The 19,421-nt window shown below is 42.0% G+C and overlaps 1 protein-coding gene across 2 annotated transcripts in view; it reads left to right on the forward strand.

Annotated features, from left to right (window-relative positions):
• The window catches only part of GCC2 (GRIP and coiled-coil domain containing 2), a 418,679-nt gene that overhangs the window by 109,617 nt on the left and 289,641 nt on the right, over positions 1-19,421 (forward strand). For both annotated transcript variants that reach the window (XM_069204470.1, XM_069204471.1), the window contains exon 5: positions 1,278-1,382. In XM_069204470.1, the coding sequence (XP_069060571.1) occupies positions 1,278-1,382 (105 nt within the window). The remainder of the gene's footprint in view (positions 1-1,277; positions 1,383-19,421) is intronic.

Consider the following 19,421-nt stretch of genomic DNA (forward strand, 5'->3'; position numbering starts at 1 on the left):
AAAGTGCTACTTCTGCAAGGGGAGAATTCCAGACCAAACCACTAGATGACGGAATAATGCACAGCATGTGAATCCAGAAAGTTCTTCAAGCTGCAAAACCATTCCTAAGGGTAAGAAACCATTTCCTTCTGCATCAACCATCAAGGCATTATTCTACTGTATTGAGTAATATGATTATTTCAGTCTGCCTTTGAAGAGGTACTGAAGTGTTTTATAAACATATGGCCCAGTATCCTGTGTGATAACTACAGCATTGGAAACATTGGTCGTGCATAGTGAGTTACAATGCTTAAAAGTAGTTTGCCATGTTAATTTGCCAGGCACTCTGTTGAACAAAACTGTACTACAGTCGCTGATACCTCTACATGCTTAGGAAATTATGCAGTCTATCATGTAAGATGTAATTCAGATAATTGCACATACTGTTGTGTAGTGATCATGTAAGCAGTTGCTCTAGGATATGTCATCTGGCAGTAGTGATAACCATGAAACACTGTATATTGTCATCCTTGAAGTCAGAGTCCCAATTCCTACTGGTAGTGCAAACCAGGGAGTCAATCTGTTGTCATCCTAGGAACAACAGAATCTTAGTCCCTTGGACAGCGCTAACCCACAAGGAGATTTTCTAAGATCTATTTGAATGCGAAGACACACCAGGTTAGATGATGTGTGGTTTAACCGCACAAAATATTGTATTATTAGATAGACACAGTTTTCTGCTTGGGTCACATCTAGGAATGTCTGCAGGAGAAATGTGTTGGTAGTGGGAGTTGAAAGGACTGAAGCAAGGGCAGAAGGGCAGTGAATATTCCAGCATAATGCCTGCCTTATAAATGATGTTCACATCTTTGTCATCAAGAGTTGTCTGTGCTAGGCAGGTTTCAGACTTTGCTTCGTAGCGTACACAGAGGATGAGTCACCTTAAGGTATGCATTGGTTACAGGCAGCCAGGATAATTGGCAAATTACAGTCATCAGGAGAGACAGTGGAGCACCATAGTGTTCACTTGTTTTTAGACAGCCAGATAAATTCACATTGAGTCTGCCCAGGAGCTTCAGTGGAACTTTTGGTCTATGGAGATATATAGCACAGGTACATACATTATTACAAATGTTGTTGTAATGTTCCAGACACCTTTAGCAAGAGTAAATTAATTGTTTTCTGTTTTTGGTTCATGTTCAGAGTGGTGAGACTTTCCAGAGATTGTACTAACTAAAAATGCTAACACAAATATATTTATTATTGCCTCTCAGTACATTTACTTCATTTCTTTGTAGGCTTTGGCAGATCGACTAGATACTGTTCTCTTGGAAAAAGCAGAAACTCAGCAGCAATTGGTATCCCTGAAAAAAGAAAATGCCAAGACTAAACTGGAAGCTGAGGTAGACATCTGTTTAAACTGCACGTCTAATTTCTTTTAAAGAAAAGGTTTTCCATTTGAGCATCTTTTCTATAAATTTACTATGATCATGGAGCTGTTTGTGATTTTGTAATCGCACATTTTTCACTTCCAATTGACAGCAGCCCTTCAAAAACAACCTATCTTTATCACAGCTGTATCTCACACAGCCTTCTGTACATCTTACCAGTATTTCTGTATTTAAAGACAAGGGTGGCAAGAGTAGACCCAAGCCAGGTGGAAGAAAGTTGTCAGATGTTATACAACACCAGAGGGAAGATAACTGTCCAAGGTAGGCTGGAAGGCAGCTGCTTGCCTGAGCTCATAAGAGCTCTGCAGAAAGGCCACTTAGCACCCATTGAGGGTTAAAACTACACTGTAATGCAACAGGCACTTTGCAGAGCTGGTAGCCGGGAGACCAGCTAGCATGGAGGTGTGAGGAAAATATTGAGAGGAATTACCTTATCTCGGGCACAACAATGGCTTTCGGCTTGTGGAAACTGTGCTCTGACCATTAGGGCCCGGCAAATAGGAAAGGTAGAAGTGAAGCCATGGCAGAACTGCACGAGTTACTGACCAGTCTGATCCATTCTTTGAGGTGGCCCGAAGTGATGTAGTCACGTCTGGCGAAGGTCCGCCAGTCACTGGTAGATGAAGAATCAAGGTCAGAGGAAGGAGTACAGATGTTTACAGACCTGAGAATCTGGTAGATCCCAGGTGCGGCACGGCCCAGGGTAAAATAGCCCTGCTCAGCTGGATCATGCTTGGGCTTGCTGCTGGTGTAGACTCTGCTTCCTCATTCCTGGGAGACACCGTCAGGGAGGGAAAAACGTTGTGTAGAAGTAGCGTACTGTGAGTGGAAAACTGGCAGCTGGTACTGGTAGGGCCATGAGGAATGGCTCTTCGATTATTGGCTCACCAAAGGTGTGAGCTTTGTTCTGAATACTTTTTTTGTTGACAAGGTGAGGAGAGCTTCATTGGGCATTTCAAGTTGCCATAGACAACAGCTGTTGTAGCCCTACTATAAATATTTTAGGTATTATGAATAAAGCTGAACACCAAAGACTTACTTACTTATTAAGGTAATGTCCTGGTGTGCTTGAATATTCTGAATCTAAGCGGGGAAAAGGAGAAATATTCACAGTTTTCTGATTTACTAAGGAACGTTTAATAAATTATTGAACATTTTTTCACTCCTGCTGCTATCTTTATTGACCATTAGCTTGTCAGTTTTTACTGGCTGCTTATAATCAAAGAACAAAAAATATCTACTAAACTACCCATGTTTATAATGTTAAAATCTCTGCTATTCAAGAGGGCATGAAATTTTAGTGTAAGAAAAGGGATGGTTGGGGAGAAGAAAACAGAGCACCGTAAGATCAGTGGAGATTATCCAGGAAAAGGTCAAGATCAAGAAAAGATGCTGGATAATCATGACTCCGCAATAGGGTGGACAAAATGTCCTAGTGAGCTCAAATGGAAAGGGCAGCTCAATCACAATGTGTGAAGATCTGGTAATGTCTCTGGTCCCTGTATCAGTCTCAAAAAAGCATTGTGCTCCAATATTACAAAAAAAAAAAAAAATCTCCCAAAACAAAATCTATATCTGAATAGCCTACCATTTCTTCCTGTCTAATTCATAGAAAATCACAGATAAGCTAACTTAGAAAAGGAAGAACTGCATGCTTGAGCAAAGACTGCTCTTCACTGTGCCAGACTGAAAGAAATCAACATTTGATAAATAAATATCAACAATAAAATCACAGCCAATCTTCTTCCATTATATCAATCATATTCAAGTTGTGATAATGGTCGGGTTTCAGCCAATAACTTTAGGCTAGGAAATGATGAAAGTAGTGGGAACTCAGAGAGAAAAACATTTAGATTAAAGCCGGGCCTCGCAGACTCATCCACAACGGTATTACTGAGAGGCACATTAAATGAAGTGACGACGATTAAACACACGCAGCCAAAGCACAATGATCATCTTCATTGCTTACATCAAAAGGCTCACAACATTGTAAATAAAATGTGTGCATTGCATAGACAGTTGAGAGCCGTACATACTTCCATGGTGCGCCGAAATAATTGGATACATTCAATTAACAAAAGGTGTGAGCATCTTGAGAATAGAACAAAGAAAGTCCACCTACTTATAGTCTGATTGCCAGAAGAATCCAACGGAGCAATCCTACAAAGTGTGTTCATTAAACAGGTGTCAGAACTTTTGTTGCAGAACGTACTTTCTGAAGAAGAATCAGCTCTGCTCTCTCTCTCCCTCGATAGCCTGCGTTTATTATGTGCCTTCCAACATAACTAGACCTGGGGGGCCTTCTAGAATGACCTTCAATTCAGTATGTAATTTTAAGTTTCTTTGGAGTGGAACATTTCATATGATGAGTCTTAAGAGGCATGGTATTTCTTCAAAAAGATACAGAAAGCTGGATCTTAAAAACTTTGTTTGGTAAGTAGACTGAATGTCTTTCAAAATCTTTTTTTTAATGGGTGTTCTGGGCGCCATCGTGCAGAGCTTGCACAGTAGTTTCAGCTAGGAATGTTGAAGTGATCACTCTGCTACTTTAGGTGTAGGGGAGGTGCCGTCGAGTACCAGGTACAGCTACTGCCACCAACTGCTGAGGGAAGAGGAGAGAGAGAGATAGAAGACTTGGAAGAGACTATGGTAGAGGGAAGGGTAGAAAGAGATGAGGGACGGTGAAAAAAACAAGAAAGAAGTCTAGCAGGTAAGAGTAGGGTGGAAAAAACAGTTTGTTCATAAAAATACTATATATTAAAAATTAATCAGAAATAGGAAATGTAATTCTCTGTTTCAGTTTTTTAAAACACAATAATTCGCAATAAGAAAAACTTGTATAGCTAAGGGAAACTGCCAGCACTTAAGTGGAAACTTCATGATCTGCAAATAGTGAAGCACAAAGTGGATGAAAAGGGCAGATGATTGTGGTACATATTTCTGCACACAATATGTCTTTCACTGTAGTCTCATGCCATGGTTCATTAACTAGTGACCCAGAAGCCTTAATAAAGCTAAGCATCATACCAGCAGCCCATCTTTCGCCTATAATGCCTGGAAGGAATTATCTTGGACATAGCCGGTCAAGGGGTTGGGCAAAACAACCGAGAGACAGGTCATGACTCGCTCACACTAATGATGACTTGTGATTTCATTACTTTCTGACGTGAAAAGCATCCTTCAGAGCTCCAATACCCTATCATAGTGCTGGATTCAAAACTCATGCCATACTAGATTTTTAAAAATAACTAAGTGAACCTGGATGAAAGGAGTTAACATAAAATTAGCAGTTTTCCAATCCGCTCACCTGCGAGTATGAGGATTGAAATAGAGAAGTCAGCTCTAATGATGAATGCTCCCCTTCATACATTTAGAAGGTCAGACAATTAACAATTTAAACTTCATTTCTCTGGATTTATTGAAGGTGTTTTAAAAAAAAAAAAAACCATTAAAGTGGTAACCCGTTTTTAGTACGAGACTGCTTTGAAACAATGTTATGAGGTGTGTGCATTTTATGGAATATTCGAGTAGGGCATAACAATCTGACATATATCAGTGATTTATTGCCCTAGCATGAGCAGAGCAACACACATCAGAGGGCTAATATCAGTTTAGAGATATGTATCTTTGTAAATGAACAAGTTCTACACACAGCGTATAATATGCAACTTCTTTACAAAGAAGGCATCAGTGTGGTGTAACTTTTAGCTTGACAGGTGAAAACGAAATCACCTCAGAGGTCTTTTGACGTATGGAAGATGCTAAGAGTCATAATAAACTTTATGCTGAGGGTAGCATAGCATTAGCATTTAATCGGTTATTGCAGTGGTTCCCAACCTGTGGTCCCGGGACCACTGGGGGTCTGCGAAGCCTCCTCAGGGGGTCCGCGACTGCTTGGAAAACTAAAAAAACATCAACAGATTAGGTCCTCACCTTTCAGTAATGACTCAGTAGGGGGTCCCCAGAGTCCTATAAAGATTCAGTGGGGGTCCCCAGGCTCCAGTAATGGTAAAGTGGGGGTCCACAGAAGTCAAAAGGTTGGGAACCACTGGGTTATTGTGTTGAATTATGATCAGAAAGCAGAAATATATTATTAGAGTTGGTAAAAGATTTGTTTTAAGGCTTTCTTTCTATTTCCATCTTGAGTATGGAGCATGCATCCTACTTTAATACTACTAGAACCTCAAGAAATCAGATGCAGAATTGAAGAGTGTTTGGTAGAGAAGGCTCCATGGGAAGATGGGTTTGTTAGTGAGATATATATATATATATATATAAAAACTATAGTGCAACAGTCATTACTCACTTGCTGATGCTTTTTTAATCACATTTGGAAATGGGTGCATGGACCTGAAACCTTAAAAAAGGCCACCTTTATATATTACTAAAATCCCCAACAAACCTAATGAATTGCACTGCTTATCATCTATCTTACTTCTGAATACACTTTGCATTTTTCATGAAAATAATGGCCCATCATTTGGTATCGGTTATAGGAAGAATGATGGGCCCAGATGAAACCGATTTCATACCCGAGCGCTATTCAATGGCACAAACCCATTTTCTTATTGAAACGTTCTTATTTGCAAGAGAGAAATCAAGAGATAGTCATCTTTTTAGACATTAGGAATATTTTGGGAATATTCTTAGAAAAATGTGTGTTTCCTTCCAGTATGCCAATAGGAAAGCTGTAATATATAGCGGTGTGTGGGCACAACCCATCGTTAGTGGTGTAACAGATGAAAGACTCGCTATCAAGAACTTTACTAGGCAAAGGTGCCCTCTTTCTCATTTACGTTTGACTTTGTGTATAGAACCATTGGCCTTTAAATGAATAGGAAATAGGATAATTTAAACTGGTCTGCTTTGTGAAAGATTAAGCTGTGTGCTGACAATGTCATATTGTATCGAAGACCTGAAGCTATGACTTTATAAAAGACATTTGCACTTACAGCTCAGTATCTAATAGAGACTTCTAGTTGCATATTCCTTACCGTAGAATTTTCCCCCAGGCATCAGACTGGATCCAGAGATTTTTCTTCGAGCAATACCCTTGCGCATCAGTAGGTGGCGTTGGCGTCGCTGGAATCGTAGTCGCCGTGATGACTTTGGGAGTGGTACATAGACGCCGCCTCGGCACAATGACATCCGTTCTTTTCTTTCCGCGGCACTCGCTGATCAAGAGAGAGCTACCCTGTCTCTCTTTGACCGAGTTTGAACGTTTGTCGAGTTTTTTGGTGAGTTTTTGGTGCATTGAGATGTCCCAGAAGACCGGTTTCAAGCCGATGCGAGGACTGTCTCCACATGAAGTCTGTGACAGATCCGCATCGGGTCTGTTTATGGTGCTTGGATTGCGACCATGACCCGAAGTCATGCTCCGAGTGCCGGGCCATGCACCCGAAGGCCTTGAGGGAGCTGTCCCTCCAGCTCATGGTGGCCCGGCGCTAGACTCTGCGTAGGTCCCAGTCTTGCTCAAGAAGAAGGTTTAAAAAACGTTCGCTGGGCCACCCCCACTCTTCTTCCTCCAGGTCTTCGGTCACAGGTAAGAAGAAGAAATCGTCGAAGCCGTCCTGTCGTCCTTCGACTTCACCCCGTCGCTAGGCTGATGCGATGCGGGAGGAGCGTCAACGCTCGAAGCCTCTGTCTTTGGAGCCTGCTTCTGGGTCCGTTCTGCGCTTCCCCGAATTTCCAGAAGCCGGAGCAATCTGCAATGGCAGTGTGCATGTGTTATGCAAGCGGTCCCCCTAGAGTGGCACAACACATGCTGCAGCCCTTAGGGACCTTCCCTGGTCACAGGGCCCTTGGTACCACTGGTATCTTTTACAAGGGACTTATCTGTGTGCCGGGGTGTGCCAATTGTGGAAACAATGGTACATTTTTAGTGAAAGAACACTGGTGCTGGGGCCTAGTTAGCAGGGTCCCAGCACACTTCTCAGTCAAGTCAGCATCAATATCAGGCAAAAAGTGCGGGGGGTAACTGCAACAGGGAGCCATTTTCCTACACTGTGGGACAGGGAACCAGAGGTCTGCCCAGTCCACCCCTGCCCCCGTTGCAGTCTCCAAACCCTCCTAGTCAGTCCCCTCACTCTGATCCAGCTGGCAGCAGGATTTGCCATCACCTGCCCCACTGGGAATCCATCACTACGGAAAGGTGGGTTTTGCAGATAATTTGAAAGGGCTATTCCCTTCCCTTCATATCTGCTCCACCAGCCATGCCTCCATCAGTCAGCCAACTTCCAGAGGATCATTTGCCACTTCTCCGCCAGGAAGTCGCAGTTCTCTTGGCCAAGGGAGCCATAGAGAAGGTCCCTGTGCTTGAAGTAGGTTGTGGTTGTTATTCCTGCTACTTTCTGGTGCCGAAAAAGGACAAGGGCTTAAATCCTATCTTAGACCTTGGGGTCCTCAACTACTTCCTCAAGAAGAAGAAATTTAAAATGCTCACCCTGGCTCAGGTCCTTTCTGCCTTATACCCAGAAGACAGGATGGTAGCGTTGGACTTGCAGGGCACTTATTTCCACAGTCCCATGTTACCTGCGATTTGTGGTAGGTCACAAACACTATCCGTTTACCGTGCTCCCCTTCGGCCTTACCAGTGCCCCTCAGGTGTTAACGAAAGTGATGCCGGTGGTTGCAGCTCATCTGCGCAGGTTAGGGGGTCTCAGTCTTCCCCTTCCTCGTCGACTGACTGTTGAAGGTGGACTCGCCCCAGAAAATCATATCCCACCTTCAGACTACGGTGAGCCTCCTGCACAAGCTCGTGTTCACTATCAATGTGCCGAAGTCACACATGACTCCCTCTCAGATGCTCCCTTTCATCAGAGCTGTTCTGGACACAGTGCAATTTCAGGCTTATCCTCCTGAAAAGTGAGTGCAAGATATTCAGGCTACGATTCAGATCTTTCAGCCTCTATCTTGGGTTTCGGTGAGACTGACTCTGAGGCTGCTGGGCCTCATAGACTCCTGCATCCTGCTAGTGACACATGCCAGAGGGCATATGTGGGCTCTGCAGTGGGACTTGAAGTTCCAGTGGGTGCAGCATCAGGCGAATCTCTCCAACATGGTCCAGATCTCCGAGGGGACTGCGAAAGACCTGTAGTGGTGGCTATCGAATCCACATTGGGTCCACGGTAGATACCTCTCCCTTCCGCAGCCAGACCTTTTCGTAGTAACAGATGTGTCGCTTCTGGGTTGGAGCGACCACATGGGAGAGGTGGAGATCAGAGGGTTCTGGTCTCTGGCGGAGTCTGGGCACCATATCAAATTTTCTGGAGCTCTGGGCGATCCGGCTTGCATTGAAAGCATTTTTTCCCTATCTCAAAGGGAAAGTAGTGCAGGTTTTCAGACAATACTACCGCCGTGTGGTACTGCAACGATCATGGCGGGGTACGGTCCAGGACCCTTAGTCAGGAGACACTATGCCTCTGGACATGGCTGGAACATCAGGGCATTACCTTGGTGGTTCAACATCTGATGGGTTTCAACACCAGAGCTGACGAACTCAGCCGTCGATGCACAGCCAATCACAAATGTCACCTCCATCTTGAAGGTGGCACAAGGTCTCTTTAAGAAGTGAGGAGAGACTTGGTTAGATCTGTTTGACTCTGCAGAGAACGTGCAGTGTCAGCTGTTTTGCATGTTGGAATTTCCAAGGTGGCACTCGCTTGGAGATGCTTTTCGTCTCAAGGGGAACTCCGTCCTCCTTTACGCCCATACCACTTCTGCCCAGAGTTCTCAAGAAGATCAGGAACGACTGGGCCCAAGTCATCTTGGTGGCTCCGGACTGAGAGTATCGTATCCAGAGCTATTGAGCATGGCCACCAGTCCTCCACTCAGACTGCCTCTTCGGGCGGATCTTCTGTCGCATCAACAGGGGACGGTTCTCCACCCAGATCTGTCCAATCTCCGCCTTCATGCGTGGATATTGAGTGGCGGCAGCTGATGACTTTTGATCTTCTGCCCGAAGTCTGTGATGATATCTTGGCAGCCAGGCGTCCCTCCACCAAAACGGTATACGCCTGTGGTTGGCATAAATTTGTGGCATGGTGTACCAACAAATCTGTTGATCCCCTCTCTGCTACGCTATCTGAGGTTCTTTTGTTCATTCTTTCTTTGGCCCAGCAGGGCTCTGCTTTGGGCACCCTTAAAGGGTATTTATCTGCCATTTTGGCCTTTCCTAGGCTACCTGATCAGCCCTCACTCTTTAAGATTTCTATTGTGAATAGATTCCTTAATGGTCTCACCCATGTATTTCCTCCCACTCCATGTATCATGCCTCAGTGGGACCTTAATCTTGTCCTTACTTACTTAATGTGTACTCCCTTTATCGCTCCTCACTTTCAAGACTGTCTTTCTTGTTGCCATCACTTCTGCTCGCAGAGTGAGTGAGCTTCAAGCTCTTTCTTCCAAACCTCCATTCTTGTCTGTGCACCTTGACAAAGTGGTGTTGTGCACTAAGGCTTCCGTCCTTCCCAAGGTTTTACGCCTTTTCATGTATCATCTTGATTCACAGCCCACTTCCGAGTATGGCATAGCTTGGGTATCTATTCTAAGGTCAGGAATCTGCAACTAGAAGTCTTTCAGATGTACAAGTTACTTACCTTCAGTAACAAAATATCTGGTAGAGACATATTCTAGTTGCAAATCCCTTACCGACCCACCCATCCTCCCCGCTTGCAAACTGATTTCTAGGGACAGGGTTCCCCCCTTCAGGTCTTTAGCTCTGGCGTATCAATCTCAGTGTTCTTAGCGGCTCTGCACTTTGGCATAGAAAGTCGTTAAAAGAAACTGACGTCACTGTGCTGAGGCGGCGTCTGTGTACTACGCGACATCTTAAAGGCGACTACGATGCCAACAACACCTACGAAGTCGACCGACGCACAAGGGTATTGCTCGAAGAAAACAATCTCTGGATCCAGTCTGATACCTGGGGGGAAATTCTAAGGTAAGGAATCTGCAACTACAATATTTCTCCACCAGATATTTTGTTACCGAAGGTAAGTAACTGGTACTTTCAGATATTGAGCTACAAAGCTAACTATATAAAAACTGAAGCTATACTTCTGAATGCTAGGTCAGCTACCTCACTGTTTTGCTGTAAGATTTGTTTGATTCGTTCTAGATTAAAACTAAATTAAATTATTTTACATTTATGTTACACATTATATTTGAACTGTTTCTTTAAAATTGTATATATTGTTTTTTTTTTTGTTTTTTTTTGTTTTTTTTCAAACCTCTAGCCGTGTACACAGTGAACAAATTTACAAACGATTTATGTTATATCTATCCAAGTTGCAAATTCAGCTTTCCCGTTGTTTCCCCAGGGAGTAATGTGGCAGTCAGTCAATGGGTAAAGGGAGCTAGGCATACATACATTGTGCACATGCAAGGTTTAACAGATAATGTGAAATGCAAACCTATAACAAAAGAAAAGTAGGAGAGAACTCTCACCTGGCTTTCCTCCCTTTGTGAAGCTTACAATACGTGTATTTCGGCCATACACCCACCACCCAGTAAACTAGAGCACATGCCATCTGTGCCTCTAGAGGTCCGTGAGGTTCTTGCCCTCCCCACTGCCTGCGTGAAATGCAACTATTCCTCACTAAATCAAAGTTAGTCTGGGGTTAAGTATTGGCACACTGTATGTTGGGAATTTTGCCCCCTTTGTGTATCCAAATATAAAATCAGTTTAGAACCTGAGACAAATAACTATTAACCCTGGTCAGCAGAATTGCCACTCTTCTACCATGTTTGTACAATGTTTGTTCTTTTTTTCTTTCAGACAATCTTATGTTTTCTCTTTACAACTCTTTTATCATTATTAATTCAGGCATACCCAGGTTCATGTGGGCTGAAGGAATGGGCACTCCTGGTCATAGAGAAATATTACCTACCTGGCTCCTTGTAATTTGTATGTTGGTTAATACATTTCTGGTATGATGCATCTATGGATAATAGTCAAGCTAAGGAAATGATTAGCATCAGTTACTTACACGGTTCATTTTTAAATATAACCCTTCAAGATTTGTCAGACAATATGCTTTAAAGTGCTCATCGGTATGGTCAGGATTTTAGGATAAATCGCTAGAATGTCGCTTGCACATACCATTATGAACAACCCTACTTTTCTGGCAGAATTTGCAGCAGGCAGCCAGACTTTACCATGACAGTGAGAAAAAGTGAAGGGGGATGTCCCACAGAGGCGCACATGAAATCACAACAGAAAATGCAGTAAGAATTTGGGCAATCTCAGTGAGATACATTTGTAAATGTTTTGAAATAAGGAATTGGCTAATGGATCGTCAAGAAAACAGAATAACGGTAAGAGGCAAGGTTGGCTTACTTACACTATACCAAAAGGGGAAGATCTCTGACCAGTATTCCAACCTCCTGACCAGTTTACAACACAACAACTATTTTGCTGAGATACGGGCCAAATGGACAAAATCACCGCTGTATTTAGAAAAGCGTGAGATGGTGATGATTTGCAAAAGAGACTTTGTGCCGAAAGGTGCCAGTGTAAGACGCTTGCTGTAAAGTCCAATATTCAGATTGTATTACACACCTCAAAAGATAAATTCCTAGTTTCTTGCCGCAGATCTTTATAGTCCTAGATGTAAGAGCTATATAGTTACATGGAGAGAATAGGTCCATAAACTGACTGAGATTCAAGGGTTCTAGTTGAGAGTTGAAACATGTAGAGAAACCTGCCAAAACTGTCCCCACAAACTTACCTTCTAAATATGATATAATGTCTACACTGCTGAATTATATCCTTTTTGGGGGTACCTATGCAGCCACAAGAGCGATCACAGAGAAATGGAAAGATAACCTGAATCCAGACGTTGCGGAATGGTTAGGTTAAATCAATTGCTACCTGAGAGCAGGGTCATCATATTAGAATAGGGCTAGTTTTGATGTTGAGACAGTAATTTGTTTCGTCTTTTCATCTCGTAGATCAAGGTTGTCTTCAAATCTTCTTTTGCTATCATATGTAATAGACATTGTCATGCAAAGAGGATGGTTCAGACATTTTTTATAGTAATAGTATTGATTAGAGGTGTTTTCTGTTGTTGATCTGTAAATTGAAAGCACAGGTCAATTTTCCACATGACTTGGTTGACACTATTGATCTCTCCATAAACACTGGAAAACCAGGGTGATCTACACATGTCTCATAAGTGATTAAAGGGACATGAATGTAAAATCAAAAAGCATCATATGAAAAGAGACATTGTCTAGATTATAAAATCATTGTATTGCCAAGTTAGAAACAAGTAACTGCAACATTTGGCAAAGGTATTAAAGAAATTGAGTGCAGCTTGTTACTTTCATCATTCACTCCTAGGCACTTCGAGAATGGTCTGGGGTCTGCACCTCATGTTTTATCTCATTACTTAAATTTGTAGAATGCTAATCAATAGTGAGCTTAGAGATGCAAGATGCGCTAATGCGCCAAGCTACTAAATAGTATATTTCCATACCCAGTAATATTAGATGATTTATGTTATGCGGGCCAGACAGTATTCACTACTGTAATCTAGGCTGTCCATCAGCCATTATTAGCATAGATGTACCCATGCACAAAAGGAGAATAAGGTGTTATGTATAATAAGGGGGAAATACGAAAGCTGTAAAATAGTTACTGCAACATTAGGGTGTGGCGTGATTCTATGGACAAACAGTTTAAGCCTGCTTTTAATTTTTAATTTCAACAGTTCTTGTTTTTACCTAATCAACTCAGTATAGTGTATCCTAATCACAAGGCATCTATTGAACATGGTGTGCCACTTAAAGATCAGTGTCACCTACCTTGTCTCTTGCTTCCGTAAGTGGTAGGAGTTCAAAATGAGCATTTGGTGCATATGTAGTATACTCTTCAATCTCATGTCCTCCATAGTCAATAAGACATTCCCTCTTTGACCGTCCAAATAAATTATAATACCTCCAGCATATATAGATTATACTGAACTACAGAAAAAAAACTGAATTCATCTATCTACATAGTGTCTGCAGGTAAAGCATGCATCTGCATAGGAGTCATTGCTCAGGGCTACCCATGCTTGTATGAACATGATTGTTCATCCAAGCATGGGTAGCCCAGAGCAGTGACCCCTATGCAATGACATGGATGTGAGGGCTTTGGTGATACACAGCTTGCTAGAAGAAATAGTGGTTTACTAAGGCTTATGTGTTTTTTTGTATGGGAACATGTGTTGCATATATTTCCATTATGGACATTCGTCTGTGTTTTTGCCTTACCCAAATGCTTTCTTTTAAAGGCAGTTGATGAATTTAATGGATGCTGTGTCAGTGTTATTTGCAGTAAAGCTACTTACTCTTACATCTCGGTCTTTCCTTTTGTCATTCTTGTGGGTTTCCTGGCCAGAGGTGGTCCCGAAATTGCATCAGAAGTTGTTAAATCAAACATCAAACCTTTTCATGCCAGTACTGCATAGTCGTGTTTATCACCTGCAACACACCCACCTTCCTTTTCTGTATGCACACATTTGCTCGCTCCCTTTTTTGTGTGGAGTTTATGGATATAAGCGCCTGCTTGTGCTCAGCAGTTTGTTAAATGCACAAACACTCCTCCTTCTTCCACTTATTCTATTTTCCTTCTCTCTTTATCCTCCTTCAGCTTACATAGTTAGCTTGCAACACTGGGCTTTAAGGTATGCACTTTGTGTCAGCAGTTGCTAGTAGCACTTCTCATCTTGTGCACACTGAAGTTCTGTGCTACCATCTGTAGGAAGTTCCACTAAACCTGTCAGGCTTGCGCACAGTCAGGGTGCACCCTTCTTGCATGTACAATTGAATTTGAATAATTAGAACGTAGGGTTGAGTAGGTGCTGTTCCAGGTAGGAGACCAAGTAATGAGCATTCCGCCTGAGGTAACTAAACACCCTGTCCAGGGACCTTCTGCTTCCCATGTGGTGATAACCCACGTACTTCATATGCACATGGAGCGAATAACCATGGGTAAGCCGGAAGCACTGGGGTCCAACAACCATCATTCCCCAGAGTAAACATTCTATTTCAGCTGGATCCTGTTGTTAAGGTGAAGGGGAGGGGGGCACCCAGTGTCCTCATTGGAGTACAACCTCTTCTGCACCTACTGATGGATCCTGGGCACAATATAGGCATGGCAGATCTAAGCTGCTATTGCATAATTGCACCATTCTAACAGTCTGGCCACCTGTTACATGCCCTTTGCATCAATAGGAACAGTGTAGCACCCATCCTGAGTGCTGGTTCATCCAAAACCAAGCCCCTATCTCAACCAAATCAGGTAAGTCCAGCTTACAGCTCCACCTCTGCGGTTCGGTAAAGCTCATGCTTCGAGCATGTGATAATTGGCAGGAAAAAGAACGCCCAGTAGGGGAGCAGAGACTCGGTGAACAAACAAACAAAATATTTCACTGTGGCCTAGAGTAATAAGCATGAATTTAAATTAATTCAAATTTTCGATCCAGTAGTTCTTTGCTTTCTATTTGGGAACAGGTGTGGTTCATTAAAAGAAACTATTTGGAAACAGATAAAATCCTATACTAAACAATGCACTTCCCATTTATGTTTTTTAGTTTCTTCATTTCCTTATCAGTCCCAACTATTTAACAAAACATTTATTGAAATTCCTAATATTTTTAGCGTATAATTAAACATTTAAACATGACCCAGGAACCACATTATGCCTAGTTGCCTAGGCAGACTCTGGTCATTGACCTAACCACCCTTTCTTCAGCCTGGGGATAACCTTAATGATTCCTTCTACGAAAGTTTTGAAATACTCTAGCAGATGCCCTATCATAAAGCAGGGGGTGCTTCCTTCATCCACAGGAATGGGCAATGCCAACAACATGCCAACGAACAAACAGCTTTACCCAAAACCATGGCCCGTACTCATGAGCATCTCTCTGTGATCTGGCCATTGTCGCACCATACAGAAACTACTGTTCCATAACAAAACAGGCTACAAGTGCACCTTGGTTATCTGCAAAAAAGAATGGACAAAATGGCAATGAAAAGTGTAACTGGCAAAATCTGCTGTTTTTTTTTATTTGTTCAGTTTTTTATTTTTATTTTACTCTGCGGTGCAAAAGTCAGTTTGAAAATCAGTGAAATTGTTCTGCAAGAGGACATTGGAAAATGATGTATTTTGTTCTCAAGCATAGACAACAACTTGTGAAAGCTGTTGACATCCTCCAGCATTGTGTTTTGTGGTCATCGGTTGGTTATCTTCAACAGTTCAGTTTGCTTTCCAGCAACCAATGAAAGTGGACCTAGCACAGAGACCTATTGTGCGGAAAGGGAGGTCCATCAGATTACTGTTTTTATAGCACTCTCATCGCCCATCCTTTCAAACAATCAGAAAGAGTAACGTGTTAGACCATTTTGACTGGCTGTTGGTAATTAGTCAAAATAGCTGTTTGAGAACTGCCCTCATACTCAGCCTAAGGTTAACAGAAGCAGATCATCCCAAAAGTAGATTTGCCCAGGGATTTACTGTGCTTACCAGAGAACAAAGAGGGATAAGATGCATTTTATTTATTTATTTTTAGCCGTGCCCCACGTGTAACAGCCAAAGTTCTCAACTTAGACCAAACTTCAGGAACAGCAGGCAATTAACTCCACTGCTCTTACTTCCGCAACATTCAGTTGTTCCATTGGTTCATCATTACACCACAATGACTCACACAGAAGATGATGTAGATTGGTCGGTGCTATTTGTAGTCAAACAGGGACAAAGAGAAGAACGGTCCGGTGCTCAGTGTGCCACTAGCTTCAAGCTAGCCTGACTGATGAAGGGTAGTACCCCAATACAAGTCCCAGGATGCTTGTTTCCGGTCCAGCGAGGACCTGGCCTGGCAGTCTGGGATGGACTGTTTCCATGGTGAGTAGGGTCAAGACTGATTTGCATATGGCTGGATCTAAACTGGGTGGTGGGTGTGGTGAACAAAAAATGATAGATTAAACCCAGATCTGTGAAAAAAGAAAAATAAATTGCTCCAAAGATTGAGCACAAAGATACAAAGAGGGTTCAGATGCATTTTATTTATTTATTTTTAGCCGTACCCCACGTGTAACAGCCAAAGTTCTCAACTTAGACCAAACTTCAGGAACAGCGGGCAATTAACTCCACTGCTCTTACTTCCGCAACATTCAGTTGTTCCATTGGTTCATCATTACACCACAATGACTCACACAGAAGATGATGTAGATTGGTCGGTGCTATTTGTAGTCAAACAGGGACAAAGAGAAGAACGGTCCGGTGCTCAGTGTGCCACTAGCTTCAAGCTAGCCTGACTGATGAGGGGTAGTACCCCAATACAAGTCCCAGGATGCTTGTTTCCGGTCCAGCGAGGACCTGGCCTGGCAGTCTGGGATGGACTGTTTCCATGGTGAGTAGGGTCAAGGCTGATTTGCATATGGCTGGATCTAAACTGGGTGGTGGGTGTGGTGAACAAAAAATGATAGATTAAGCCCAGATCTGTGAAAAAAGAAAAATAAATTGCTCCAAAGATTGAGCACAAAGATATATGGTTTCTTTAAGTCATTGTAACTCGTTTTGCCACAACTGATTAGTGGGCTGTCCAACCAAATAATAATTGTTTGGCATAGATTGACTTGCGGTACATTTTTGGCTCCTGTCTCCTTATTTTCTATGGTTCTTACTGCTGCAACAGCAAATTCTGCCATATCTTTCTGCAGCCTATGTTGCAGTAGATTTCTCCATATTACTCTCCTGTATCATTCGCCTCCAAAGGAACAATCCTTGCATCAGTCAAGTTGTCCTTACATGTCTGTATGTAACAATAACAATGTTGTTTTGTTTCAGAAACCAAGGAAATATCATATGGGTTCCCCAAGCATTAGCCTGATCCTTCTCTCTCGTTTAATGCTCATCCATGTCCAACGTAATCAACTCATGTGTGCGATGTGCAGACCACAATACATTTGAGGGATACCATCCAAATTGCTCTCAATACCTATCTTTCCATGTCCAGGAATTCTGTGGGGGAAGGGTGACTTAACAACTCTAGCATCGAAATTCAAGAAACCGGGAGTCTCCTTTGACACAATACTTTCAATCATTATTTGAATTAAAGGACATGTACATCTTCATATGCTTGCCAAAGTTACATTAATGCTAAGCTGTCATCACAAAGTTCACCTGGTCTGCACTTTGATGATAGCACATCTACACCTTACAAAAGAACGTACATAAACTTCCAAAGAAGGTTTTATAACAACTTAAACCAGCCCAAAACTGTGCAGCAAGACTGACCCTGGACATGAAAAGAACAGGGCATACAATTCTTGCTCTCCAGGCTTCATCCTGTTTGCTTTTGTAAAACATATGTTATTGGCAATATGCTCTGCATAATCCACCACATATACTTGTTTTGGAACAAAAAATGCCTAACAGAATTTTTTCACTACCTTGTACTGAACCCTAAGCAGAAATCAGCATCAGGACAATAGAATTATCATAGCCCCCTTTACCAGAAAGGATACATGCAAAAATACCCTAGGAGCTTTAGCCTGAATCTTATTGGACCCAGAACTTCAACAATATTGTTAGCTGTTTCACCAGGCATTTCCGAAACAGATACCCTTTGATTCCTTTTCTTAGGATGTCTGCAAATCTACTTATCACCTCAAGACGACCATCAGCAAAGTAGGAGGTGCAAATGTTTCTATATTTATCCCTTGTTTTCTTCCATTTTGCTTCTTTACTACCTAGCTGGTTCCTCCCTCCTTTACTTCCTGAAACTCTAAAGCTACCATTGTGGCATGCAGTCAGCATCAAAACACCAGTAAATAATTAAAAAGATAAAAGAATTGAAACCCATATTTGTATGTTTTTCTTTTTTGCAATATGCTTTATAAATGTAAGATATAATGCAATGCAATAATGTTCTCCAACTTGAGAATAACTTTACATATATTTGTAGTACATGGACTTTACATATATTTGTATAATTTAATGAAAATTTATGGAGCCCATGAAAAGTAGTTATGGCACTACTACAGACTTAGTACAGTATGCAGGGGTTGGGAATTTAATAAAATATCCTCTTGTTCATGGGACAGGCTGATTTATAAATCCACTTGTCCCTTGGTGCCATGTAGTGCAGTGACAAATTATGGCAGCAGAATTATATAAGAACTCTGTTAATAGCCTCTGATTATGCCAGGGCTCATACTGTAGTAAGGTTTGAATATCAGCAATTCCCTTATTTTCCACCTTTCCGCTAATCTACATTCTGAGGCTGGAGGGTAGCGCAAGCAATAGTTCCAGGGCTGGAATGGCCTTTTGAGTCTCTGCAAACCTAGTAACTTGCATGTAAAAAGGTTTTTCACCAGCTCTTCTCTAGGGAACTGGGCCCTAATTAGGTCTGGTATTAACCAAGACCTTTTGTTTTTATTACAATGGTATTTCTATCTATCGCCTGGCTTCACTGTGAGTGACCGCATTCTGCTCTTTTACAAGGAGCATATCGGCACTCAAAGAAGTTTTGTTCAGTGCCTGGGACTTCTCTGGCAATTTGTGCTTTTTGAGACTGAAAAATAGTTTTGCTTTTACCAGCGTTTGTTATAATGTCAAAACAAGACTTGCATTGACCAAGCCAAAAAACTGGCCACAAATGTCTGACTTATTTGCTTTTTCACTGCCTCTTCATGTTTCCCATACTCTTGTTGAAACTGGTTAAACTGATTTTCCATTGCAAGTATTGTTTTGGAAATATTAGCATGCATCAACTCGTTTTACGAAATGGTGCTTCAAAGAAATGGTTCCTAAAATTTAACAGTAGTTAGGCAAAACAATGTTTTTCCCAGTTGTATTTTTTGTGAACATTTTAATTTGAAACCAAAGAATCATCAATCTTACTTTCAAGGCTCTGTAAACATTTGCATCTAATTGGAGAGCATTCTGGGAACATTATATGTAGCCTCATATCGTTAAACTGTGAACGTGTGTACTTATTT

The sequence above is a fragment of the Pleurodeles waltl genome, chromosome 8, assembly GCF_031143425.1.
Source record: "Pleurodeles waltl isolate 20211129_DDA chromosome 8, aPleWal1.hap1.20221129, whole genome shotgun sequence".
Lineage (NCBI taxonomy): Eukaryota > Metazoa > Chordata > Amphibia > Caudata > Salamandridae > Pleurodeles > Pleurodeles waltl.